This window comes from Archocentrus centrarchus, chromosome 1 (genome assembly GCF_007364275.1).
Source record: "Archocentrus centrarchus isolate MPI-CPG fArcCen1 chromosome 1, fArcCen1, whole genome shotgun sequence".
In the NCBI taxonomy this organism is placed as follows: Eukaryota; Metazoa; Chordata; class Actinopteri; order Cichliformes; family Cichlidae; genus Archocentrus; species Archocentrus centrarchus.
The window spans coordinates 19,339,291-19,366,992 of NC_044346.1; the positions used below are offsets into that span (position 1 = coordinate 19,339,291).

Genomic DNA, 27,702 nt, shown 5'->3' on the forward strand with positions numbered 1-27,702 from the left:
TCTTTCAAAATAAGTGCATTAACCTCTTGCAGATCACTTCTCTGTGTGAAATAGGGAGTAAAGGCTGGAAGCACAGATATTGGTTTATCTATAAAACACTGCAGAGTCAAAAAAGAGAAAGAGAGAGAGAAAGAGATGGAACCAGAGTGAGAGAGAAGGCCACCAGAGCCACAGACACTCAGCACTATTTCATCAAACCAATTATCCACAGAGCTATAGCTCAAACTGATATAGTACATTTTAAAAAGAAATACACACACACAAGTATGCATGTTTGCACAACCACACACACGTACACACACACACACACACACACACGCACGCAGCACAACCCCATATCTCAGTGTGATTTGTTCTGATACTGTGGGTCCGGTGGGTGGCTCTCAATCTGCTGACAGAGACACACACACACACACACGCGCCAATTTTACAGCCTTAAGACAACTTCCTGTCCTCCTCAGAACAAACAAAGATGGAGCGAGCAGCAGAGAAGAAAGAGATTAATCGACAGAAATTGCAGGAAAAATTGGAAGTGAAAAATGTGAAAGGTAAAGACAACGGGAAGGATGTGAGTGATGTCCCAGAGCAGCACGACAATAGGTCAGGAAGCTAGATGAAGCATCAGAATCTTAAAGTTCGTCAGCTAACTTACAGCAAACTCATTTGAAACTTAATTTTGCCATGCATGGACGTGCATATTTATACGCACACAAACCACCACAGGAGCTGCCTCTCAGAAAAAAAACTGTTCTGCCTCCATGAGCTGTGTTCTGATTTTTTTCTTTTTTCCTGGCCTCCCTTTGCTATTTAGTCAGTGTAGCGTGCAATGTCTTGGAGTGAGAGATGGGCCTTTTCAATACACTGGCTACACTTTGTACAATTTCTAAATGCAGTTTGATGTCACCACAAAAACGGCCCTGAGTAGCTGTTGTGCGGCTATCACACGCTCTGTATGAAGATCTCGATAAAGCTCATGCGACACGGGTGGCATGGTGGGGCAGTGGTTACCACTGTAAATGCACAGAAAGAAGGTTTGTGGTTCGAGCCCTGGCTGGAGCCTTTGAGTGAGGAGCGTGCATGTTATCCCAGTATTTTAGCATCCTTCCTCAAGACATTTGTGTTAGGTAAAGTGGTGGTTCTATGGATGTGAGGTTATGGCCATGGAAATGCTTTGAATGTACACAATAGTGCTCTATGGATAAAGGACTTGCAGTCTACAGTGCTTTAAGTAGGAAGTAGGACTAGAAAAGTGCTATGTAAATGCAAGTACTTTACATTATGAATAAAAAAACTTCAGAACAGCCAATAAATTCACCTCAAGGTGAGATTAATTTTTGAAACTGTGGTTTCTAAAATCAAAAGCTGGTGAACTCCACTGAAATGAACATTTTAAAACATCCAATAATAGCACCTTCTTTAAACAAAGCGGTAATGAGGTTAAAAGGAACTTCTTTTTTTTTTTTAAATCCCATCAATGTGCATTGTTTTGAAGACTGCTGTAGGAGGTGGGAGTGAATTAGTTGCAGCACATTTGGGTTACCTCGTAGATCACCAGTGGCAGATAATTCTATTTCCTCAACATGAAGAGTCTTTGCTTAGTAGCGATGGGTGATTCCATCGGTCCGCAGTCTGATTTTGTGGAAACAACGTGATCGGCTAATCAGTCCCTTCATTTCCTGACTGAGCAGAGAGACGGCGAAGGCTCAGCTGAATATATCTCATTTGCATATGTCCTTGCCTGCTGTCAATGTGGATAAAATTTCCAACTGAGAAAAAACAAAAGTTGATTTCACTATTCAAAAGTGTGTCATTACAGCCTGCACTTGTATTTGAAAAACAAAAGGAACAAATGTTTCTTGGACAACAATATCCCTCCTGTCAGTCGCAAGCACGCAAGTCTTTTTCTTTTGAGGATCTGAAAATGTTTCAGTTTCTCTGTCAGCAGCTTTGCAAGTTTATCTGACATAAAACGCAAACATTTTATTTGTTGCTTTTCTTGTTTTCTATCCTTCTTTGTGATGTGTCACATCGCAAATTGTTTAACAGGTGTGTGTCTCTTTTTTTCCCCATTGAATTCAGTGATTCACTGAAGTTTTCATAAATCCTTACTCTTGATAATATATAATAACATACTAAAGCCTGTCAAAAAGTGAGCTTGCTATTGTAATGAGAGAAAGCAGGATTACGTAGATGTCTTTTATGATGCTGTCACAAGAAAATAAAAGTAGACTTCAGGGACTGATTAGAAAATTGACATAGCTGTCTGTTCAAATTGTTTGTTCAAGACCCTTATATGACAGAACAACATGGACTGGTAATTTTGGTGTCAGATGTGATTGGTTCTTTTGTCAATAAGGGAACTGTTGTGCACACTGACAAAGAGCCTGACTGACAAGTGAATGAAGAAAAGGAGAGAGGGAGGCAGAGGGAGGGATGAAGGCAATTTGCTTAGGTGAAATGGGTGACAAAAGTTTTATTCTATTGTCGTCTCAAGCAGCGACTGATGAATTATTTATTGCAGCATAAAAGTGCTAAAAATGCTCTCATTACTTAACCTTTTAGTCTGTGATACATCCCGCACCTATAGAAATAAACCCAAAGGAAAGTCCACCCCTTCAACTGCGTTGAGAAGCCATTAAATATTAAATTAACGTGGAGCTGAGCATGTGGTGAGACAAGGTCAACGAATTCATATCGCATCCACCTCTGCGTACACGGAGAGGTTACACACCATGCACAGCATCATTGATTTTTTGTTTAGGACCGCAAGAAACAATCATCGCAAAATTTACTATTCAGCAAACACTCATTTAAACACAGACAGCAGTCATACAGGGTTTTTCAGAGCAAGATAAAAGAACAGAGCAGCAATGCAACACATCCAAACAGAGTTATTTAAGCTTTCTTTCATTTAGCTGCTCCATAAATTTATAATTCATTGCTTTAATTCCAGTTAAAGTTCTGCTAATATTTTCTCTTCCTACAGGGAAGGACACTCTTAGATGTGCCTTGAGTGCTAAAGTCACCCCTGCATCAATCAGAAGCGCACAATAACACGGAGGAATTCTTCAGAGGAAGAGTCATCACTTTATCTGACCAACCTGACTGACAGCGTTTTGTCAGAAAATGCACATCTATGCATTGTCTGCCAGGCCAAAGTATTTTATTAAACATGTCTGCCAACAGCACCGGCTCTGACTTCTATCAAAGAGGAACCCGCAACACACTGCTGTGGAACAGCAAGCCTAATGACTACTACTTCTAGCCTGGGAGAAGATGAAAATAATGAGAAAAAAACAAAACAAAACAAAAAAATGAAGCAGCAGGGAAAATACAAAATTATTAAATAATCATAAATATGTTTTCAGGAAAAAAAAAAATGTTTTTAAATGAGACCTGTGGCAGCATTTTTTTTTTTTTTTTTTGACATTTAGCTGCACATAAAACAAGAGACGCTCAGTTATAAATATCCAGCAGGTAGATGCGAAGAGTATAATCAGTTTTCACGTGTTTACAGAAACATGTCAATTAATCAGTGTGCATTTATTGGTGTGAGTGAGGAGGAGTGTATTTGCATGGATGTGAAGCTGATGCACCTCTGAGGCGTTTTCATAAATGAGTAATTAACAGTGTTATCTCCTCACCATTATGCTGTTGTGGATGAAGCCCTTACGGTAGCGGGCAGGTTTGAGGTGGGGGTACTCTTCAGTGCTGGTGACCCGAATGTTCCACACACGTTTCCAAGCCTCATACAGCTGCAGGTGGACCGGATAGACACCTGAGTGGTGAGGGGCCACAGCGTAGCCCATATCCACTGGGATGTTGTGGTTCTGGAGACGGGAGACACGCGAAGACACAGACAATGAGGGATATGTACATAAACACAGAAATTATGGCACATTTACAGCTCCCAAACAAAGGACTTTGCAGCACATAAACAATCTGACCTTGTAGACAAAGTACGTGGCTTGTACCATGTTTGTTATGATGCTGGCCTTCGGGCTGGAAATTAAAAAAAATATATAGTTTGTGCGAGCATGTGTATGTGTGTGAGGGTAGGTGGTTGCTGGGTGCATCCTGAAGACTGATGGTGTTGTCCTTTGCTCTGACACACACCTACACACACTGTCAAAGCTAAGCATCAGCGGCCAGGGGGATGAAGGAGTGAGGTGTGCATGTGTGTGTGTGTGTGTGTACAACAGAGGTTAGTGATCAGACTTTATGTTCACGCTCACCTTCAACAGCATGACCCAACCCCTCCTCGTTGTCTTGTGCGCATGACACCAAATTCCAACATGGTCATACAAATCATCTCTTGCTCGTGCACACACATAGGCGCGCGCGCACACACACACACACACACACATATACGCTAACAAACCAGACAAAATCAAGCAGAGCAGAGCAACAAAAGCACTCAACCTTGAGGACTTCAGATTAACCAGGAGACATTAAACAGGGCTCAGGTGTCTTTTAAAATAAGTGCATCATTCCCAACTGGGATATTACATTTTATTTGTTTGTTGGAAGCAAAATTGTTCCTTCACTGCTGTACCCCAGCCATGTCTCAGTCTGTTAAATATGGCCATATCCAACTAATTTGTTAAGCAGGAAATGTACACACAAATATTTGTAATATAACATAAAATAGTAGATTGTATGTTAGACATGTTATTATGTTTGATGTGACACAGCATTATAAAAAAGGCACCAAAAACCTCAAATATGTTTGAGGCATCCATTTTAACAACTCCAATTCACTAAACCCCGGCCACACCTCTAATATTACATAACTTTAAGCATGAATACAATTTAGACTGGAGACTTATAAAAATGTAATTCCCTGCACAGTTGTCATAAAAAGGGAACTTGTCAACAGAGACCAAAAGTGTTTTTGCACAAGGTTGTAAACATGTTTACATGTGCTCTAAAGTTGAGCAGTTTATCATGGGAGTCTTTGGGGATTAACTCGCTTTTGAAGCCTGCCTCATGTGGACATTCAAGGGACTGCAGTTTCTGGCACTTTTGCGACGGCTTCGTTTTCAGCCCCAGAGTTGCCACAGAACAGATCCTGTTCTTTGACCTGAGAACATCACGTGAGTACTAATTACTTACTGCAACAGATGTCCTTGAAGAAAATGCAATCTTGGGAAATGCCTGTGATCAAGGACCCATGTGAAGAAAACAACAATGACAGAGACAGTGATAGAAATACGTTTACACGCTTGCACATCTATCTCACCAGAGCAAACTCCTTGTTGAGGACCATCTGCTCCAGCAGTGAGGACTCATTGTGGAAGAGGTGAGGCTGCATGTGGCTCCACATGTGGGGGAACCACCAGAACTCATCTACATACTTCAGTAGTAGATCATCTCCCTCGTCCTCCTCCACTGTGCCTACGCACACAAAAACACACATACACAGAAGGAGAAAAGGAGAATTGAAGAATGAAGCCTGTACAAAAGCAAGCAGATTCAGATCATGCTTAAATTATGGCTGTACATAACTTCCTGCTACTGTAGGGTTAGAGAAAAATCATTGTGGGACTCAGTTGTCTTAAGGTTGTGTTGCTAAATACGGTGGTCCGATACCATGGTGATGAAAAGTGATGCCATAGCAATAACAGATGCGATGGCAATGTGTTCTATTCTGCATCAGATTTCTTCTAATTATAATCGTGTTCAGGCTCACCTCGATTTTTCTTTTCCAGTGCATCCCACACCTTCATTCTCTTACTGCAGATTTAGACAATTTAAGTAGAAAATCAATAGCACTGTCCTTGGAGCCAGAAGGCTGAGGATCCAATGCAGAATGTCAGGCCACATAAATGTGTTAAATGTTACTCTGCAACTTTATATTTAAAGGTATTATATAATATATATTGGTTTTATTGATGATGTGATAATATAATTATGTGGGTCTACTTATTCAACCAACACCCCTGTAAAACCATAGTCTGTATATAAAGGATGGATGTAGCTACTGTATTCCATTGGTTAGTCCCATCATAAAGCCTTGGGCTGAGCATTTTGAACACCAGCATCTCAGTGCTTTGCAAAAGGGTGTGAGAGATAAGTGGATCTAACTAAGAAACTGAGAGGTACCGCTCATTTGGCAGCTACTTGTAAATTATAAGGTAGCATTCCCAAATGCATACCCTGATTGATGGTCCCTAACTATGGCCATAATTTTCAAAATTAACAAGGTTTACTTAATGAGATATGCAATAAACAAGTGAGACCATAAACCTATCAGTAAAGTGTTTACTGAGATCATACATCAAGGGCGGAGTAGGGTCCTTCAATACAAGAAAATGGCCAGAGGACTGGCACTCTGCTGGCCAATAGGAAAAAAAAGCATGTTAAAGGCACTTCCATTATTCAGGTGCTGAGGCTGTGTTCACTTTATATAATCAGTTTATGCTGTTAATATTTTCTTCAAGATTCATAATGCAGAATGTCCTGCATGTTAGGAAGAACAGCAGAAATCAGGATTATTAAAATAAATGTTTATAAGAAACATTTTGTTGATTAGTTTGAAGGGTAAACTAATGGATTAAACTGCAGAAGATAGGAATGGTGCTGCTTACTGTAACATAATAATAAGTTGCCCTTTCACAGTGTCAACTGAGTGGCATATTAACTCAAACTATAAAGATATTTTTATGTCATGTCAATTCATGTATGACCATTTTTCAACTGCTTGATTGTCTTGGTGAAAATGTGAGCGCATGGTTCTTTGTTGTGCTTAATAATGTGTCCAAATCATAAATGAAGATGTTCCAAAAATGTTAACCTGATTATGTTTTAGTGCATACACCCCCCCCCCCCCCCCCCCCCCAAAAAAAAAAAATGTAAATCTAAGTCGACAACTAATATATATGCTTCAGTCACAGTTAGCTGGTCATGAATACACATTAAGGCAAACATTTTATGTATACACTCTTTACACAGTGTATACCTAAAATTCCACTACAAAAAATAAATGTATGAATTACCTTTATTGAAAACAAAAACGTTAGCAAACAAAGATTTATAGTTTTAGTTGTTATATTTACAGTATTCTCCATAGTTATTCTGACAGTGATATTTTAGGCTGGAAAACATAAAAAAAAAACAAACACACCTGTGTGGTAGAACTTCCCAGAGAAGCCCAGATTAAAGGTAAAGTTGGAGATCTGAGAACGAAGCTGCTTCTGAGTTTCTAGGAGAGCCTGTAAAGATAGATAGATAGATAGAGAGATAGAGAGATAGACAGATAGATAGATAGATAGACAGATAGATAGATAGATAGATAGATAGATAGATAGATAGATAGATAGAGAGATAGATAGATAGATAGATAGATAGATAGATAGATAGATAGATAGATAGATAGATAGATAGATAGAGAGATAGAGAGATAGATAGATAGATAGATAGATAGATAGATAGATAGATAGATAGATAGATAGATAGATAGATAGATAGATAGAGAGATAGATAGAGAGATAGATAGAAAATAGATAACATTAAAAAGAGAAGCACTTTTAAGTCCTTCAAACAGACAGCAATATATTAAGTTTATTTCTCCCCAGCTTGAGCCTACAAATGAAATGTGAATGTGTTGGGTTTAGATCTTATGTTTCTCTGATGTATATTTAAGTGAGCACTTGTTCTTTCGTCAACTATCAGGATGGCTGTGCGCTCCCATCAGTGCATAAACTATGGCTGCTCAACGGATGCAGTTACCAACGTGCTCTTGCAATGTGTCTCATTATTTAAAGTCTCCTCTTGTATTTTCTAGGTGCACGAGTCTTCCATTCCCATCCTTAAAGTTTCTGCAATCTCTAGTTACAATGCTTGAATCAGGATTTTCTTCACTTATTTAATGACTTCATTAGTTTACTGGCCTTTAAACAAAGACTCTGTAATGAGTGCTAACTAAAGAGAGCCGCACACTCCGCACACACACGCACACACACGCACACCAGCAGTAATGCAAGTTAATGAAGGTCAGTGCATTAGTAGCCTCTGGAGGGTGGACTAATACCCCCCCCCACACACACACACACACACACATACACACACAGTCTCCTCCCTTCTGATCATTGTCTCCATCCATCCCTAACACTACTAAGTGAAACCCTGAATATCCCACCCCATTCTCTGCTGCTGCCCCTTTTCTCTCTGTCTGGTTTTCCTTCTATTTTTCCATCTTCCTACTTCTGAGAACCTGCAGCTGCCTCTCTGCCCCCCTTCCCCATTTGTCTTCCACTCCTCCCACCCTTCTCTGAACCTCCATCTCTCCCTCGCTTGCTCCGTGAAAATGTCACATTCTCAGGAGACAGGGCTGTTCTAATTTGAAAGGAAGGCTAAAGCACCATGGAGGAAAGAGCGCTCTCTCTCCCTTTCTATAACCCTCTACCCCTGCTCTTTCTCTCACACTCTCCATGTTCCTGCTATCGTTGCACTTCCTCGCTGTTTGCTCCCACAAATATTTTGTTTATTCATAAAACTCCTGTAATTCTCTTTATATCTCAGTCTGCTGGGTCGTTCTGTCGGGCTATAAGCTCCACATCTCTACTACCAATCTTTGTCATGCTGCTTTTAATCGATCCCCAGGAACCGTCCTTGATTTACGAGACCTGAGCAGCTGAACTCAGAGCAAGGAATTGGTTCCAGGCAGTCTTCCACTCTCCCGCTCTCTGTTTTCTCTCTCTTCTTTCCTCCTGAGTGTGTCTCTCAAACTAACAAATATACAGACACATGCATGGAGTGTCTTCATTAACTCTAATCTAATGGTGCTGAAGATGGCTGCATGCTGACAGATGTGCACAATTCCCTAATCTGATCCCCTGTCTACTCTGCTATGACATCCTCTATATCTTACACACACATGCACATGCAAGCCAATGTGTGGATATAAAGACTTAAGAATTAAATTAAGTTTGCAGCTGAGTGCTTTGCATGGTAACTCAATTTACACTGCCTGATGCACTTGGCCAAAATGTATTATTAACGTGTGTATAGGTATCTGAGAGTCAGCGTAGGTGTGTGTCCAAGTGTGCAGCATATTAGTTTGAACATCTCATTTGTATTCAGCTACCAAACATCCACAGAGGAAACAGAAGAGTCACAAAGGAAATGTTTGTATTGTGTATAAAAAGCTTTTACTTAAAAAAAAAAAAAATAATATGAAAGTCAATGTTTTATCACCTCTATTTCTTGCTGTAGATTTCTGGGATTTTATCCCTCTGCTTAGTGAGTTCTCACTATTTTTTGGGAGGCCTGAAAGGGTCAGGTCTGGTAGAGGTGGAGACTGAAGCGTAATGACCTGACTGGCTTCCGTTTCTCCTCTTTTGTTTTGTCTCTGCAGAGACCTCAAGGACAGTTTTGTGTGCAGATACTGCAGGAGCTCACAGAAGGATAAACTTCAGAGCGAGATAATCACACCTGTGCTCATCACTCACATCCTTGCTTTTGAAACCCTTTGCATGTGGGTCTTCTGAAAGATCACTTCTGCATAAGGGTAAATCTGTGTCTTGCTAAATTTTTCCTCCCGTTTCTGACTTGGCAAAGTTATACTTTTATTGTGTCACAACATAATTGTGAGCAGAAAACATTTTTTTTTTAAACGCCTTTTGTTGCTGCTCCATTTTTGGATTCTAATTTGAGTGCTCCTGAAAAGGATTAGTGTGACATGCGGCGTTGTGAAAGGGACAATGTGAAGTTGACAAATTGTTTCATCAAAGAAGCTGCTATTCAGGAGCCAACTCTCACACTGTAAACATCAGAGAACCAAGTGACAAGGAGATATTTTTTCAAAATACACAGCAATTACAAAACCTTTACAGGCAACAAATTGCTAACTGAGATAGAGTTCTCAACCATGTGTCAGCTCTCGAGTGGTTTCCAAACCCATTTAAAAGCTACATTTAGTGGGAAATTAATAAAGAAAGCTGAAAAGAAACAAAGGAACCAGAATGTTTTGTTAATGCTTCAGTGATAAAAAAAACAATTTCCAATGCAAAAAATGTTGTGCTCTCAGCAAAAGATTGTTGTTTACTGCCTTCAAATTAGACCCAGCTTCTCAGAGTTTATCTGACTAAGGTATGAGAAGGGAGAATGTGGGTACGTGGTGAGCAAAAGAGAAAAGGGGGAGTTCACTTCTTGGACACAAATGAAACACTGAGCATGTGACCAAACTAATTCTGTCTCTGCGGGACAGCGAAGTCCCCTCATGATGTTTTTTTCTTATGGAAACAGAATAAAACAGAGCCCAAGTGTCCGCTGGATACTGAGCTCAAAGCTGAGAATAGCTTTAAAATGGGCCATAAGTGATTCTTTGCGAGAAACAAAGTGAGATTTAGTTTAGCGGGAGGTCGGACTATGGCGCGCGTGAGAGATCTTTCCAATCCGAGTGATGAAGGTAAACACGCACTGGGATTAGTGGATAGCAATAGCCCTAATTTCTGTGCCCAATCCCACAGCTCCCTAACACTGCTAGTGTCAGAAGCGATGCCAGTTGTTTCTGTGTATGTGAGAGTGACAGTGTGTGTTGGTGTGTACTTTCATGCGTATGTGTAGGAAGAGTTGCCAGCTAGATGTTGGGGTTCAAACAGATGGGAGACAGGCATCCGGACAGCTGGCACTCACTGCCTTTCAAAAACCCTTTACAGCAGCCACCTCTTCACCATATCCCCATTCTGTCATTCTCGCATTTGCACCATTTCTTTTTTCCATTTCTTTCTTTCCACAGCTTTAAGCCTTACTGGGATATCTAAAATGATAAGAGTAATTATGAAATAATTGATTTCAGGCAGGATTTTGCAGACAAATGGATTTGAAGGCGAGTGGAAAGAAACAACAAACAAGAGAGGAACACGTATCAAGTTTAATTCCTCTGCAAAAGCAGGTCAAAGTTCTTGATTCATCTACATGAGTGCTTTGTGCCTACACTGTATGTGCGTGTAATGTTTAACACTAGACCAGCAGATTTAACTGGGTCAGGCATCTCTATTTGATGAGCAGAAAGAAAACTGTACTAGTTAATGCCAGTCTTCCTTTCGCTTACTCTTCCTTTCCCTATTCCACTTCTACTCTCACTTCAACATCAGTTTCAAGTCAGTGTAGCCTATTATATTGAAAGCATTTTACAAAATCATCTATTCTCTTGCATTTACGTTTCCAAGGTACTTGTGATTGCTTTGGCATCGCTATACTCACGCTAAATTCTACTTGGCAGCCCCTCAAGGAGTTTGAGTTTCAGTGATTGCAGTGACTGCAAAACCTGCCTCATTTTGTGGGAGAAAATGCATGGCCCACAGCCACATTCTTAGAGTTTAATTGGAGTGAAACGAGAGCACTGACAATAACTGTTAATTAAACAAAATAAGTTATAAAGATGCTTTTTGTAGGCAAATGCTTTCTTTAGAGTATTCTTTACAATGAGACTGGTGACACGTTAAAAAAATTAAATAAATAAAGACAATTTCATCATGCAATTTCATTCTCCTAATAGCTTATCTGTAAAAGTTCTCTGTAGGGCTGACTGTGATCATTTCACTTGCCCTGATCGGGGGGATGAGTGAGAGCAGATGTCAGGATGCATCATGCTGGAAGCATCATCCTGTTCTCCTCTGGCATCCTCTATATAATTTCTTTTTTTGGCTTTCCCACCTGCAACTTTGTCATTTACCTAAAGGGTGCATGCGTTACGTGATTATAGCACTGACAAAAAACAAAAGAAAAAGACGTTTGTGTGCCTGTTGTAACAACACACTCCTCCAAATCAATCCTCCTTCTCAAATTTGCTTGCCTCGCCACTGTTAACGTCTTTTTCTTTTTCTTTTTTACATTAGTAATACATTAGCATTTGGCAAATTGGTAAACAGATATGGAAAGAGCTTAGTTTGATTGACTTAAGTTGCAAATATGCATCATACTTAATTAGGTCTAAAGATTAACTCGAAATAGGATTGCACAGTAAATTAAGCCCAAAACCTTCACTCAATTCTGTATATTGCTTATTTTGTTTAATGCTATTTTATTTTTAATTTTAGGTTAGATCAAAGCGATTATAAGGCTATGAAAACAAGACCTTAGCCCATACATTTATTTCAGATGGGCATGCCATGTGTTGTTTTTGCCCCATGTGTCATAGTGTGACACAGTAATTTGTAGAATCACTCCCATCTAGCTGGGAACGATGCAAAAACAGGCTTTCTATTCAGTGTGAGAGGCAAAAAAAGCACTTTACGGTTTATTAGGCCACATGAAAGTAGCAACTATTTAACTCACTAAATTAAACAAAATAATGAAAATGGCAAAAACTGCCCCGTTCTGTCACTGCAAACACAATTTAATCTTATTTACTCAGCTATTTATTTCTTACAAGTGCAATATTTGGACTGCTACAATATAAAAATGGTAAACTTTGGCAATTTCCTCTGACATGATGACATGTCTATTGCTGGACAATTGAATACATATCTGTAGAAATATGGGGGGGGGGGGGGGGGGGGGGCGGCGGTGGGGGGGGGGGGGGGGGGGGGGCTATAAAGCACAGAAAAGTTCTGAGTTGAGGCAACTGTGCAAATCAGTGAAGCACTTTTTTTTGCCTGTAAACATAACAATCCAAAATATCTACTTTAGATGACTGCAGCCTCCATGCTCTGAGAGAGCATCATGGCTTCTGAATCTATGAACAAGTCGTATGTTTCTATGAGTGTCTTGTCTAAACTTGATGACACCACTGCAGAAAACACCTTGGAGACGAAGAGAACGAGAACGAGTTGAGAATGAGGCTTAGAGGGGAATACAGATAGGCCAGAGATAGTGATCAATGACTCAGGCGAGGAGGGAGTGAGGAAGAAGGTGTGCAGAGGAGGAGGAGGAGGAGGTGGAAGAGCGGAAAGGTGGAGGTGATAAAGAGAGATCTGAAGATGAGGATCTGACACCTCCCTCAGGACCACTCTGAGGCAGAGAAGAGGAGAGAACCTACATGCATGAATTAAAAAAAACACAACCACTGGCACAAGTATCATTGATGGGAGCTTTTGACTGGCATCATTCCTCATTTTGAGAAATGTCATCTGTGGGGTGCCTCCCTGTGAATCATTTTAATAGAGGAAATACAGCTGTGTGTGTAAGTGTGTGTGCAGACAGACGGGGGTGTAGGTATTGTTTGTCACCAGATGAACTCGTGGGGTGAGACTAATGAAGAGTGCAGAGAGAAGGAGGGTGGCATTTTAATTGGTCTCTCTCTCTCTCTGTGTCTCACTCTGCTCCCCTCTCAGAGAGAACATGAGACTGAATGTTGGCTTTGCAGTGATACAAAGGGATTTCTAACATTGCTCCTGCAAACATCTTGTTCTACTAATTGGTCGATAACATTCCGTGTTACATACTTTGTTGCAATGTTGGACATTAGCTGCTTTTAAAGCACTGAGGAGGACAGTATATGTCCTTCAAAAGTAGTTATTGTGATATCTTTTTTTTGTTTATCTTAGTCATATGTCAGATGTCACATAGCTGAATGAAACCATAATGAAATACTAAATGATGTCTGGATGAACCTTCAAAGCACTCATCGTTCCCAGATGTTGATTTCTGGGGGATAAAACTGACCTTTAATATCATCATGGTCATCAGTCAGTCAGTTCTGACCCAAATTGAATAAAAAACAATTTACATACTTTACTTCATAAAGCTATCACGGTTCAAACTTGGCAAAAAGCTTGCTTTTATAATTAGAATAATTTGCTGAATTCCACTAGTGTTCATCTTTTCATCTGTCACCTTCACCCAAAGCCAGATGTATATTGCACACAGGGTCATCTAATATGAGTCATCCTTTCAACAGCTTTTCACTGACATGCTGCTCGAAGGGACAGACTTATTTTTAAGAGCCCATCTGAAATCTAAACAACCGGCTTTACTACTTAATCTCTGCACCATGACAGACATAACTGAAAACAAGGGAAATTAATCCATTGGTCACATTGTTATGACTATACACTGATAAGCCACAACATTAAAACCTGAACATTACTCAATATTGCTGCTGAAAACACCTCTGACACATAGAGTAAGAGCGTGGACAGTCTCTTGCATTGGGATGTTTTTCCTTTTAGGTCCTGCAGGTTTGCCTCTGTCAATTGGCATTGTTCTGGCACATTCTCCACATGCTTGATCTATTTTTGCTGGCTGGCTCAACACATTTGGGGTCTTTTTAAAAATTTTTTGTCATTTTCTAACTGGACCACTTTTTGCAGTGTGCACTTTACCCTGCTGTGGAAGGCCGCTGCTGTTGAATGCCAACACCCAAGGTTTCCCAGCAAAGGCACTGCATTGTGACAAAATCATTAAAGTTATTCATTTCTTTGTCGGTGCTTTTAATGTTGTGGCTGATGGTGTATGTAGTAAGCTGCCTTACTCAAACTGTAATCTGACAACTCTACCTGAGGCTGTCCGTCTCTGAGGGGACAGCTGCTACAAATCATCATATTCCAGCTCCCCCTCCTGCTCTCTTCTGATTTCTCATTTCCCATCAGCATTTTGTTTCTCTGAAAATGCAAAGTTAGCTGCTAGCTCTTCCCTTGGGCGCAGTGCTCCAACTTTGTCTACCTCCCTCTCGCCTATTTTCCTTTTTTTTTCCTGAGCCTTCCTCCCTGCAATTGCCAACTATCTTGAAGTAGAGAAAAGAGCAGAAATATGGAAGTAATGTGTTTCAAATGGCATCCCTCCCTCTTTTTCTGATCCTCTCTCTATCTATCTATCTCCATCGCTTACTCCATCCGCATCTCCCTGCCCTTCTGTTATGGCACTGGTTCATCCTCATGTATATTTATGCTACAAAGCTGAAGAGTCAGGCAGACTTAAAATGAAAACTCCAACTAGGGAGCATTTGTGTGTTCATTTTGTGAATGCGTATGCACACAGCAATGCGCGCGCGCATGCGTGTTAGTACATGTGTGCGACTGCGCGCGAACATGCACTCTTTTATCCTTTTTGGATAGAAGCATCTTTTTTATATTCAAGGGTGGAATTCCTCTCCACTTCACCACGCACTGCGTTCCTGCTTTTTCAGTCTCTCCATTCCTCTCATCCCCGGCCCAACTCTCAGCCACGGACAGGTGCCTCATTTTTTGTCAGTGCCTGACAGGACATGTGAAAGTGACATTCTAATCTAAAGTAGTGATTTAGAAACCAACCACACACACACATACACACACGCAAACCCATTTCCATATCACGTATATATCCTGTGACTGCAGCGTGATGAGCAAACTCCTCTCTTCTTAGCTCATGCACATAACCACATAGCAGCATAAATCTCACCTTCCTTAGAGCCCCCCCTCCTGCCTCTCCACAGACAGACACACTCCCAAACATGAAAACCCACCAAAACACAATTTATTTTGCTTGAACCTCTCTGAGTGAGAACGCAGTGGGAGAATGTGACCAATGATTTCAAACAAAATTCTTCCTGCTGCGGAGCTTTATCCACCCTCCAGCAAACATGAAATACTTTTTTCTCTCATAAATATTACATTCACTCAAGATTTAAAGTCTTTGGGAATATTTAACTTCAGCAAGTATACATGTGCATAGGTGCACGGCTCTTTATCTTTATATGTGTGTTTGCTCATGCAAGCGTGTGTTTTGAAACAAAAGCTGTCCTGAGAGGCAGGCTGCATGGCTGACTCTCCCTTAGTTTCCCTAAGAGGAGGAACGTGGGAAAAGAGGAATAATTGCCATTCATCTTTTGACTGGCTCATTCACTACCTCTCTTTCTCTCTCTCTCTCTCTTACCCCCTCCTCTTTTCCCTCTTTCACACCACATCTTTGTTCCCTTAAATGGCCTCTTTTGGCTAAATCTCCATTTGAGAATACCCTCTCGTTGTACCCCAACAAATACGCACTTGATACACAAACATATAGAGGCCTTACACGCATACAAAAGCTCTTCCAAATATTTCTCAGTGCACCCATGCCTGAGCTAAAAAAGAAATATACTCTAAAATACTCTCCTGGAACAATTTTTTGCTGAGGTGACTTACAGTGCAATCGGCAAACCCTCCTTATCTCCACCTCTGCACTGCCATCAATTACTGTTTTTTTAGAAGTTGATACCAGAATGAAAAATCTAATCCAACACTACTGATCTGACATGAATTCATCCTCTTTATCCCTTTCTTTCCCTCTCTAATGCACATTATCCCACACACCCCCATCATCATACCTTCACATCCTTGGCATTCATGCGAGTCCCTTCTTTCCCCACAAAAATGTCATCTATATCCACCAGTATGTGCCGGTCCAGACCCAAAGTAAGCTTCCTGTCTGTGAGGTAGGAAATGGCATCCACCAGGATGAGTCTGTGGAGCCAGTAGGCCAGTCCCTGGCCAAAGAGCACTCTCCTCACCCCATCATATAGTCCCATGTCCTGTACCACTGTGGCGTGGAGGCCTAGATTGAACCCAGGGCCTGAATTATCTCCGCTGCCTGAGCCTGCTCCCTCCTTAGCCCGTGCATGGAGCACCGCCTGGTATGTGGAGTGATTAGACGAAAATGAGGTCCAGTCTTCACCAGGTAAAGGTCCTCGATCTGTGCCAGGTTTGGTAAGCTGGAGAAGAGGTGAGCTAGACACCACACAGCAGTCCCAAAGTGCCTGGGTGGTCCTAAGCACCAGCGGTAGGCCTCGGAGTTTCAGGGGAGATGGGGAGTTCTCCGTGGAGCGATAGAAACCTATGATGCCAACTCTATACTCAGTACAGTATTGATGCAACAGCTGTCTGTTCCATGTGTCTGCATTTGCATACTTTAAAAGATTCTCATATATGACGAGCGAAAATCGTCCACGACCCTGTTCTGTAAGTGGCGGAAGGTCGCCCTTTCCTGAAGCAATCTCCATACGGAACTGGAAATGTGCTGACTCCAGTATAGCTACAATATCCTGGCCAAGCTGGGAGTACTGGGACTCCACCATCACCAAAACTACTGGGTCAGTGTAGACATGTGTGTGAGGAGGGTTAGGAGGGTAGGGGTATGGGAGTTGACGATATGGGGACATGGAGAGCGACTGGGAGCAGGCAGGCTCAGGGGACTGTCCAAGCTGCATGGAAGGGGAGGAGTTCGTAAAGAGAAAATAGGCAGAGAGGAGCAAGGAGACGAGACAGCAGGAGGCCAGTAACAGCAAGAGCCTTCGTAAGTGGCGGCGGAACCGGACAGCCACGGTCATTGCAAACTGTTGAGGTGTCGTGCGTAGGAAGAAGCGATGTCGTTTTTAGTTTGCTGAAGTCTAGAGAGTGTGTGTGCGGGAGATTGAGCGTTTTTAGAAACCCAACCAATTGACTAGGCGTGAGACAGGCGCAAACCCACAAAGCCACTCAGGTGTGTCATGTCACCATGGCAGTTGGATAAGGGAGCTATGCCGGATGTCAGGGAACAAAGGTCTTGATTGAAGTAAAGCAGCTGAGGTACTCGACTTCCAGTCCTCGCAGTGGAATCACATGCGCAGACGGAGGTGGGTGATGATTAATATCTGCAGAGAAAGGGGACAAGGAGAAAAGAAGAAAGAGTGAATTTGCTGGGCAAGGTTGAATAGTATGCATTAGTTTTCTGCGTGCCTGCTTGCGGGTGTGTGTGTACCTTGGTTGTGCCACCCTGGGGAATGTGAGGGCACAGCTGGTAACTACTGTGCTGATTGAAAACAACTCGCATCCTTAGGGCTTAGCCAACCTCTGGCACACACACACACAAATAACATCACAGTTAAAAGCACAGACACAACACAAAAGTCAATCCTCGCAAATAAACAACAGCTGGTTGTGTGCTAATATGGCTGTGCGGGGAGGTGGATACGGGCTCAACTAATCAGTCCTATAAAGTTCCACTGAGAATACGTTTAATTGTGCCAAACTCTGTGCACCTCTGTCCTATTTCTGAGCCTAATCATCTGAAATACCACAAAATTAGAGTTGGAATCCTTTTGCTGGGAGCACTAATCTGGGGGGAGCCCATGACAGTACAGAGGAAATGAAGAGCGAGAGAAAAGTGCAAGAATGAGAGAGACAGAGAAAAAGAGCAGAGAGGGGAACAAAATGCAATGAATTATAGAAAGAGACAAAAAAGACCAGGATTAGCATCTTAATGTATTTGCCGGGAGCCAGGGAGAGAAAAAGATCCCACAGCATCACTTACTCTTTCTTCTTCTCACCACCCCCTGTTCTGTCTTTCTGTACCCTTCTTCTCTCCTTCTGTCTGATTTAATATCAATAGTCTTTCCTCATGTTCTCCATCCTTCTTTCCATGTTCCTAGCCTTTAGTGATCACGGGAAACAAGAAGGACATAGAGGATGGAGGCCTTAAATATAATAAAGGAGATGATGAGAAAATTAATTCTTTATATGAATAAAAAATGTGGAGGAAACTCTTTGAAATGGAGTCTAAGAGGTGGATAAAGAAGCGCCAGCAACTTAGGTACAGGTGCCTGAGTGAGCTGATTGAACCTGTTACTCTGTGTATGCTTGTGCCCGACTATTCGGAACCACAGGAGGGCGCTGGAATTGGATTAACATGGACACTCAGACACTTCGTGTGGAAGTTTTCGCCTTTTTAAATAACTTAAAGTGTTCTTGTGATTGGTAAGAAAAACAGAATATGCATTGCCTGCAGCTTGTGTTTGGTATATTTTGTTAAATGTAACATCAAAAAAGTTTGTGCATCTTAGAATTGAAATTCTATTAAAACAGCAACAAAACCCCAACATTTTTCACTTAAAAAGGGTTTGTTATTTTGGTGTTTGTCACAAAATAATTTTTAATATTTATTGTTGTTTTCATCTGCGATCTTTTAAAAAAAATCAAAGGATAAATGATGCTTTAGACAGATTAACAATGTTGTTCTTTTAACTACAGTATGAACACTAAAAGACTGGAGAGAAAAACAACAACCAAAAAAAAAAACCACAAATCTAGCTTTGCGTCTGTTCGATCCACAGAGAAAACAATGCCTAATAAAAAGAAGAAGAAGAAGAAAAGCAGGCAGTACAGACATCCCTATTCAGGCAGACAGAAAGGCTGACTCAAACTTAACGGCAGGTAATAAAAGAGTTTTCCGTTCCGCTCTTTCACGATGGAGTTTATGTTAAGAAGGAGTACCGACTCGCCCACTTACCTCTAACCCAGCATGAGACACCGCCGTGCGGGGAGAGGAGAGCAGTGAGTGTGTGGCGCTGCTTCGGGTGAGTCCAGAGCTCCGGTCTCGGTGGCGCACCGCTCCCGTGTGTTTCGGATGCTGAGGCGTTGCGCCATCTCTCTCTCTCTCTCTCTCTCTCTCTCTCTCTCTCTCTCTCTCTCTCTCTCTCTCTCTCTCTCTCTCTCCTCCACTAGAGCAGTAGGGGCGGCCAGCCGGAATGATCCGCTCTCCTCCCCTCTTTCATCATTCTCTTTCTCTTACTCTGTCTCTCCCGCTGTCTCCTCTCTCACTGTAGACTATCCTCACTTGTCCCTTTATATCAGCTTATTAAGGTGGAGATTAGCCTTCATATATCGTAGACAGAGGAGCACCGATATCGGGCTGCTTGTAAACGACTGACTGCCGTGCGTAAACGCTGTGGTTTAAGAGCGCCTACACAAGTGGAGGCGATCGAGGGAGAGAGAGACACAGGGAGGTGGGAGATAGAAGAGAAAGGAGGGGTGGGGGCTCAGTTTGATTGACACAAACAGCCTTTTCTCGGGCATCAGCGATCACAGGCCCGGTAAAACCTCAACGGCCCGTTAGTTGGTGTTAGGTGGATGAGGGATGTCACACACCGATACGAACCGGTGCACGTTAATGGCGCGCCTTACTGACTCTCTCACTCCTTGGACAAGTTGTAGTACTCAAGGATAAAAAGAAGAAGAAAGGAGCAACACTTAGACTACAGCCAGGGTGAAAATACGTGTTCACATCACAAAGAATAGCCTCAGTCCTGGGAATGACTACAAGAAATTTCTCACTGTCATTATTCAAATGGCCCTGAGTCATGCACATTTGCCCACATATGATTCAGCCCCAATGGGCCTGCTTTTGTACATCTCCATCAAACAGCCACAGCTTGTCAATCATGAAATTCTTGTTTCTTTTTTTTATTTTTTTTTTTTATAAAGTTGTTCCCTTTTCACGTCCTAGTAGTTCATCAATCTCTTTAACCTAATTGTACTGACACACTCTGGCTCACACAAACCTCAGTGGAGCCGGTGGGCCCCTCATTCACATCACAATAGAGCTTGTTGTAGTAATGTGTGTTTGACAGAGAGCATAAGGTATAAAGAAAATGTATCAACTCTAGAGAGCCAGCAGGACGGTGCAGAGGCTGATGAAGGAGACTCACTGACAGAAAGATGGAACTTTGTGCAAAGAACTTTACCATCACACATAAGGTTAATATAGTAGCACGGTGAAAAACACTTTCAGGCTGTTACCGTGTTCTTTTTTTTCTCACACTTTAAGAATTTTTCACATTCTTGGGTCATACTTTGAGTTGATCCGTCCCTGTTTGTGACTCTGACCTAGCGTAATAACTAAGCAGCAGTGGCGAGTAGCAGAGCTTGAATGAAAAACCGCATAATAGCCAAAATATCATGCCCTACAGAATGGAATCCAGAGATAATGAAGGTTTGGATTGGAGTGTGATTGTGTTTGTATGTAAATTAGTGTCAGTGGGTGAAGTGTAATTAGAGAGGCTGTTCACCCATTTCCTCCACATTACAAGTGAAGAAGCAATCCTGCTATGGTGCTAGTTGGAGACAATAAGCCAGAAATGAAAACTAGACAGCTGTGCACAGGGTGCAGTGTAGGCCATAATGTGTATGTGTTTCCACACGAGTGTGTTAACCCTAAAGCTAATTACAGAGATGCCCATTGCCACAAACCACAGAATAATAACTGCTGAGAATGCTAAGCTCACACATGCATAAGTATATGCTGTCTCTAACTCACAACAGTACACTAACGGATGCAGTCGCTCACACAAACGCATGTGAGCGCACACGCAACAAAGGACTATGTGAAAAGTGTCAGAGCTGCCATGTTCAACTAGCACTCTGACTGTTCAACAGAGGAGAGCATGGAGATAAATGAGAGAGAGCAAGAGAGACAGAGAGCGGGAGGCAGAATGCTTGTTGTCTTCATCAGAGGCTTTTGTTAAGTGAGAGATAAGAGAGGAGGAGCGACTGATTCCCCCTCTTCTCTCTCCCCGCTGAGAGCTAAATGGTGGCTCTGCGAGTCTCTAGTCCTGCGTGAGGCCTGAAGAGAGCAAATGGAGCTCAAGTGTAAAAACAGGGGGAGATGTTATCATTACGATGCATCACATCATTGCAGGAGTTGGAGCAGCAGGCATCCACACAGTACATCGTTCACACTATACAGTCCTAATTAAAAACAAAACAAACCATTGGACAGATTGTTGCATGCTCACACAGAACACATAGTGGAACCTGTGCCCGGGCACTACTACTAATGATACTCTCTTCTGCTGGCTGTTTCCACAAAGCACAGGATCTATTGCTCGAAGTAGCAGCTCTCTGAGATGTATCAGCTCTTTGCCTCCCACAGTGTAAACAACAACATGCTCGCTTTGCTAAGGTGTGTTGGCTGCTTGATGCTGGTGCTATTTCAATGATTCCTGCTCGTTTTTTTCTCTGTGTATGTGTGTGTGATCGAACTACCTACCCGCTCCTGACCCCTCCCCGTGCCTGGAAATGTTGATAGATAGATGTTCTCTTAAGAGCTTGGAGGCTAAGTGAAAGCTGCCCCCCTACCCATCATCCCCAAGCACATTAGAGGAAATATCTTTTGGCCAATCAATACAGCACTTGCAGATTGATAAGCCAAAGATACACATACACAACAGCAAACAAGCACATGCACGCACACACATAGAGAAAAAGAAAGATTTTCTTCTTCCATCTTTGGGTCTAGTGTATAGAATAACCAGTCCTGGATCAATCTATCACTGGAAGGCTGCCAGTAGCAGGATTACCATAGCAACATACAGCACCAACTATACTCTGTTATGAATAACATCATTTTTTTTTATGCACCCAGATAAATTGCTACTTTTAATCTGTTCCATACCACATGTAGCATACTCATACTGTATAGCACATGCATATGATTTCAAGAAAAAGCCTGAGTGCCAGAAGGGCTCAGTAGCACAATTTACAGGAAAATCATGAATGAAATTAACAGGGTTAAATCTATTTTACTTAATAAGCCCACAGCTCTTGTTTATTCACAAATGGGTGCAAAACAATGAGTTGTGAATATCAGACACCTGGAAGATTTTGAAAAACTCCTGCAAACACGGACAAATTTACTTCTGACTAATTAAAAAAAAAAAACTAATCAAAAGAGGATAAATAACAGGCTGGAATAATTCACTTACTGACGTGAGTATTGCCATCTAGTGCTGCTGCTGTCCCTCCTGAGGTGTTTAGCTGGAGCGACAGCGTTTTGAGTGTAGCTGTTGCATTTGATTGATTAATGATTAAATAAGTTCACAGCTATTTCACAGGTATCTGTACAGTTTATGAATGAACCTTGCCAACTAAGCTTGCTGCCATCACTTGATAACTCAGCAATAAAACCTCATGTCTTAATATGGAGTATATTAAGACAGGAGGTGCCTCCCAAAAATAAATAGATAGATTAAAAAAATTAAAAATGAAATTGAATTAAAAAAAAAACAAACAAACAACAAACAGCAACACAGCATCAGATAAAATGTTACTTGAAACTCATCTCAGTCCTCTGCACACCGAATAAACCTATATTAAGTGTTGAGCCAGGCAGGGGCAGATAGGGTCGCTCGTGAAGCAAAGACTTTTGTATTCTACAGTTTTTTTTCCAGAGTTGAAGTTTGCCAGTTGGAGCAGCAGATAACTGAGAAAGTACAGCATAATACATAATAGAAAGCAAAGGTTAAAATGCAAGAAGTCATCGCAGTAATGGAGACTTGTTTACCTCCCATACTTCCCAGGATTTCTGTGTAATGTGAGTCAGTGGACACAGAGGCCATTGAATGTATTCTCAAAATTCTCAGCTGCAGCTCTGACAAATTTTACACAACAGAAATGAAGCACAACAGACTCAACATCCAGTTTATTCTGTGTATGCTTGGGAACTTTGGAAAAAATGCTTCTCTCGTATGTGTGTAGAACTCTTCATCCGATCAACCATTTTAAGACCTTTTTTTTTTTTTTTTTTTGGTCATTTCCATCAATAAAAATATTTTACTACAGAACTGCAACCTCATTAGATAACACTTAGTGGTCAGGGAGAAAAGATCTCCATGCATCAACAGTGCGCACAGCGAGCAGGATCACAGCAGTGTGTTTTGGTAAGACTTTGTTTACGCTGTGTGACTCATTGACAGACAGGATGTGGTTCGCCAATAAGAACACGGTTTTTGACAAATTCAGGAACAATATTGCCTCCACACAAACAGAAACACATAGAAATGCACACACGTACCCACAAGATCATGCTTAACGCCCACACATCTCTGTAAACAACCCAACACTCCCACACTTTCACAAGCCACAAACACTGGCAGGCTTGTTGCTTGTTAGAGTGACAGAGCGCACCTTCATTTCATATCATATCAACACTTCATCTCAGCACTGATTAGAAGTGATGTTTCTGACAGTCAAAAAGCCACCAAGTAGTGGTAAGGCTAGACATGTGCGGAAGTGTTTAAGAAAACAAACACGAGTCTGCCTGTGCAGCGTTCGCATATCATTTGGTCATATGAGAATTTAAACAACAAAAAATAGGAATGAGCAGAGAGGGAGAGAAAATACAGGGGAGGATGTCAGAAAGCACAGCGGTGATCAGATCGCACAGTGCTCAAGGGAAGGAAGGGTAAAGTGATCTATCTCTGTCTCTCTGACCTTGTTCAGGCTCGCCAAAAACCTGACTTACAACCCCAAACCAAATATGATACCTCCTCTTTCTTCACCACCCCTGCTCCCCCCCACTCTTCCTCTGGTAATAAATCGTGCTGTAATTACCAGACAGGATCGATAACAGTCACATCACTCCTGTCCTCTGCTCATCTTCTACATCTTCAACTGACACTAACGTGTTCATCCCTTGCTGTGCACCACTATTATAGATCTGGGAGAGACAGGCCGAGTGCTGTTTCGTCTGCACACACATAAACACACGTGCAGAAACCCGGTTTAAAGCTAGCACACACAGAGGGATGAATCCATGCAGACGTGGACACTCAGCCACAAGTATGAGAGCTGGACGCCACAGGGGGCAGGCCATAGGTCTCAGTTGCTATTGGAGACATCTCTTCAGCTGAGCAATCAACAAAGAGTTACCATTCTCTCCCAGAATAGATCTCTCAGCCCCCTGTCTAATAAAATGAAGGACAAGGCTGAGAGTCACATGGTCAGTCACGCAATGGGAGCTTGGTGAGTTTGTCTTTGACAGAGAGCGAAGGTGTGTACGTACGTGTGTGTGTGTGTGTGTGTGTGTGTGTGTGTGTGTGTGTGTGTGTGTGTGTGTGTGTGTGCGCCTAGACAGTTAGTGTGTGATCATGTGCATAGGTGTGGTTTTCATGCATAATCATGCGAGCGTAATGATGTTTAATAGGAAATTAAAAATATCCTGGAGAGCAAGAGCAATTTTCACACCTCAAAATTGCTGACTTTAATATTCACTCACACCCACACTTTTGTGCACTTTGGGGGTGTGTGTGTGTGTGTGTGTGTGCGAGAATGAGGCAGATTGTGTGTCCCTGAGCATGTTATATCAGCAAGAATAAGAACAAAGATGTTTTGCCTGCAGATTCCAGTTGAGTACGAGTAACATGAGAATGTGAACAGAAGGTGGTCTGGAGAAGTTCAGTGTTTTGGTTGACTAAGCAATTCATTTTCTCCACAAGGAGAAACTTTAAAGAACAAAATAATCTCGATTCCATTGGTCCTAACAAGCACGTTTGTTTCCTGCTGCTTTGACTGATGCCGCACGGGTTTTCACAAGATTTAAGTTCTTAAATTTCTCTAACAGCAGTGAGACTGGCCACTGATTTAATATGAAAAACATAAGAGAAAGCTTCAAATGTATGGAATCATTAGTAACTAAAATCTGCAAGTATGCATCTACGCATGGACAATACAATAACCAAAGTAGCTAAAGGAATGCAAGACAGACAAATTACACTTTGTAACAGTTTTGCCTGCTGACTGAAATCTATAAAGCGCACAAATTTTAATTGAAGACCCAAAACACAAGATGCGTTTCAGACAATCTATTTGAAAGCTTACAAGTCCAGAGATAATTACAAGTGAATCACGTGATTTTTGGAGATATTGCATAGAAGGAATGGAGAGTTTCATGTTTTGATATTTATTTTTAATTTATTCTCTCTGCACTTCGATGAATGTTTTGTCACCTTTTCTGTTTGTTTCAAAGTTGCACACGCCCATCTGAAATGAATGCGTTCTGTTTTTTGTTTTTTATCCCGTAGATCTCTTCAACTTTTCTAAAAACCAAAAGCTATTAAGCTTTTAAAATCATAAGCTGTCAAGATATTTATTTGTGTTGCGCACATAAAATAGAGAAAGTTCACACATTAATGGAAATTCTGCAGTCTATTACTGAGTTGATCAGATAGTCGACAGGTTGCTCCTCTCACGGCTGACAGTGCCAATACAGTCCACTTAAAACCGAACCAGCGTACTGAAAGAGACACATTTCGCACCACATTTGTAGTTTCACGCATCAAAGTCAAGCATAAGCCCAGTAGGTTCACACTTCGCTAGCTGAGATATTTTCCAAATCTTGCAAGAGCTGATTCACATAAAACACAGGCTTCCTCGCAAACCCCTGTAACAACTTGGCATTGCTGGAGATCTCTCACTACATGCAAAGGTGCCAACGTGCAGTGTAAGTTAGAGATTTCAGTTTTAAAATGGGGATGAAACTTGCCACAGTAGGACATATCTACATATCCTTCACTCTCCTCCACAGACCAGATTTCACATCATTTTGCTTCCGATTAAAGGGGCACTCCACCACATGCTGAGATCACTTCACAGCACTGAATGAGCACACACACACACACACACACACACACACCCGGCTCTTTCTGGCATTATGATGCCTTTAACAGGGTTATCGGGAATATGCGCAGGTTTTATTTATATATTAATTCATTTATTTATTTAACGTCACTCAGAGGCTGCTTTTATGTTTCACTCTGAGTGGAATTTCATAGAAATTTTTCAAGAACTAGCCGGAAAGAATTGAGCTCAACAGCCTCTTTCTTTGATCTAATCAACAACCTCCCATAGCAATGAATGAAAATGAAAATGAATGATTAATTATGAAGCAAATCAGCTACGAAGCTGGAGAGCAATTCTCATTAAGTGGCGAGCTTTTACTTTCCACTGTAATGTCTGGTATTTGAAAAGAAAAACTTTTCTCCGTGAAAACTGAAAACAGTCTTTTAGTTTATGTGCTTATTTATGAAGGCTGGGAGATAAGGATTCTTTAAGTGATGAGAAATGAGAAAAATAGCGGTGAGAAAGATAGATCTTCTGCTTTGCTGAAAATGAAGGTGTACATCTGGACACATGCTTGCCTGTGCAGGAGCGCACACACACACATACACACAAACACGCACGCACACAGGATGAGACCCTGCAGAGAGTGTATGATTAACTGTTCTGTCAGAACTGAGAACTCGCTGGGGCGGGAAGGGCAGAGGAGGGGGAGGGACAGAACTAAGGAGAGGATGAATTGGAAAGGGATGGAGGAGTATTAGGATGGAGGCTGAGGTCTCTGGGGTCTCTGAAAGGAGGTCTTGTGGGGTTTTTGGAGGCAAGTTAGAGCCAACTGTTGCTCATGCAGCACTCGTGTGTGTGTGCTTTTCAGTGTGGAAAGAAATCATGTTTCTCTCAGTGTCCCTTTCCCGTGACACTCCCGCAGAAAACCTGATGCAGATTATCTTTGTTGCAGTCTACTATATATGCAGAGCAATAATGCAGTGCAGTAAGGAATGCAGTTAGTAATTAGATGAGTGATTGTGTGTGTGTGTGTGTGTGTGTGTGTGTGTGTGTGTGGTCCTTATCACAATTCTGCAGTGCAACAGAGTCAGAATGGTCAGCTGAATCTTTCTCAACAAATAAGAATGGCAGATGTCTAGCTAAGGACACACACACACACACACACAGACACACACACACATGCTCGTGCACGCGCGCACGCTCAGCAACATTCACACACTGCCACTTGTCTATTTTCTCTCATTCGTCACAGGGCTTGTTTTTCTAATGTCATGGATAGGTCTAAATTCAGGGTCCCCAAGCTGGGTAGTTTTGCTCATAATGACTGGCATTTCAAATTTTTTTACTGAGCGCGAGGAAAAAGCTGACAGAGAAAGTGAGAAGCTGAGACAAGAAAAGTGTGGTCGAAAATATAATTAGCAAAATACAATCCCTGTACTCAGGGATACACCCTAAATGCACACAAATCCAGTTTTGTGATGTATTTTTAACACGGCTGATAAGATGTCACATCACCTGTTACAGTTCTCTTATAGAATTCAAGACTTAAATAACACATTGGAAAAGTCACTAAAACCTCCCTGATTTTTCAGTTTTCAACGTCTGCCCCTGCATTCATCCTCTCAGCTGAAGTGTCTCTTTGCACAGA

General features: G+C 41.7%; 1 protein-coding gene across 3 annotated transcripts in view; it reads right to left on the bottom strand.

The window, feature by feature from the left end:
• ndst3 (N-deacetylase/N-sulfotransferase (heparan glucosaminyl) 3) overlaps nucleotides 1-19,376 on the bottom strand; it is a 44,624-nt gene extending 25,248 nt beyond the window's left edge. Inside the window, exons 1-6 of one of the 3 annotated variants that reach the window (XM_030736183.1) lie at nucleotides 19,165-19,376; nucleotides 17,638-17,729; nucleotides 16,229-17,530; nucleotides 7,127-7,214; nucleotides 5,243-5,397; nucleotides 3,645-3,830 (exon numbers count right to left, since the gene is read on the bottom strand). In XM_030736183.1, the coding sequence (XP_030592043.1) occupies nucleotides 3,645-3,830; nucleotides 5,243-5,397; nucleotides 7,127-7,214; nucleotides 16,229-17,227 (1,428 nt within the window). In that variant the 5' untranslated portion in view covers nucleotides 17,228-17,530; nucleotides 17,638-17,729; nucleotides 19,165-19,376. The remainder of the gene's footprint in view (nucleotides 1-3,644; nucleotides 3,831-5,242; nucleotides 5,398-7,126; nucleotides 7,215-16,228; nucleotides 17,531-17,637; nucleotides 17,730-19,164) is intronic. The other 2 variants (XM_030736176.1, XM_030736190.1) reach the window with 2 other exon arrangements.
• Nucleotides 19,377-27,702: the final 8,326 nt, after the last annotated feature.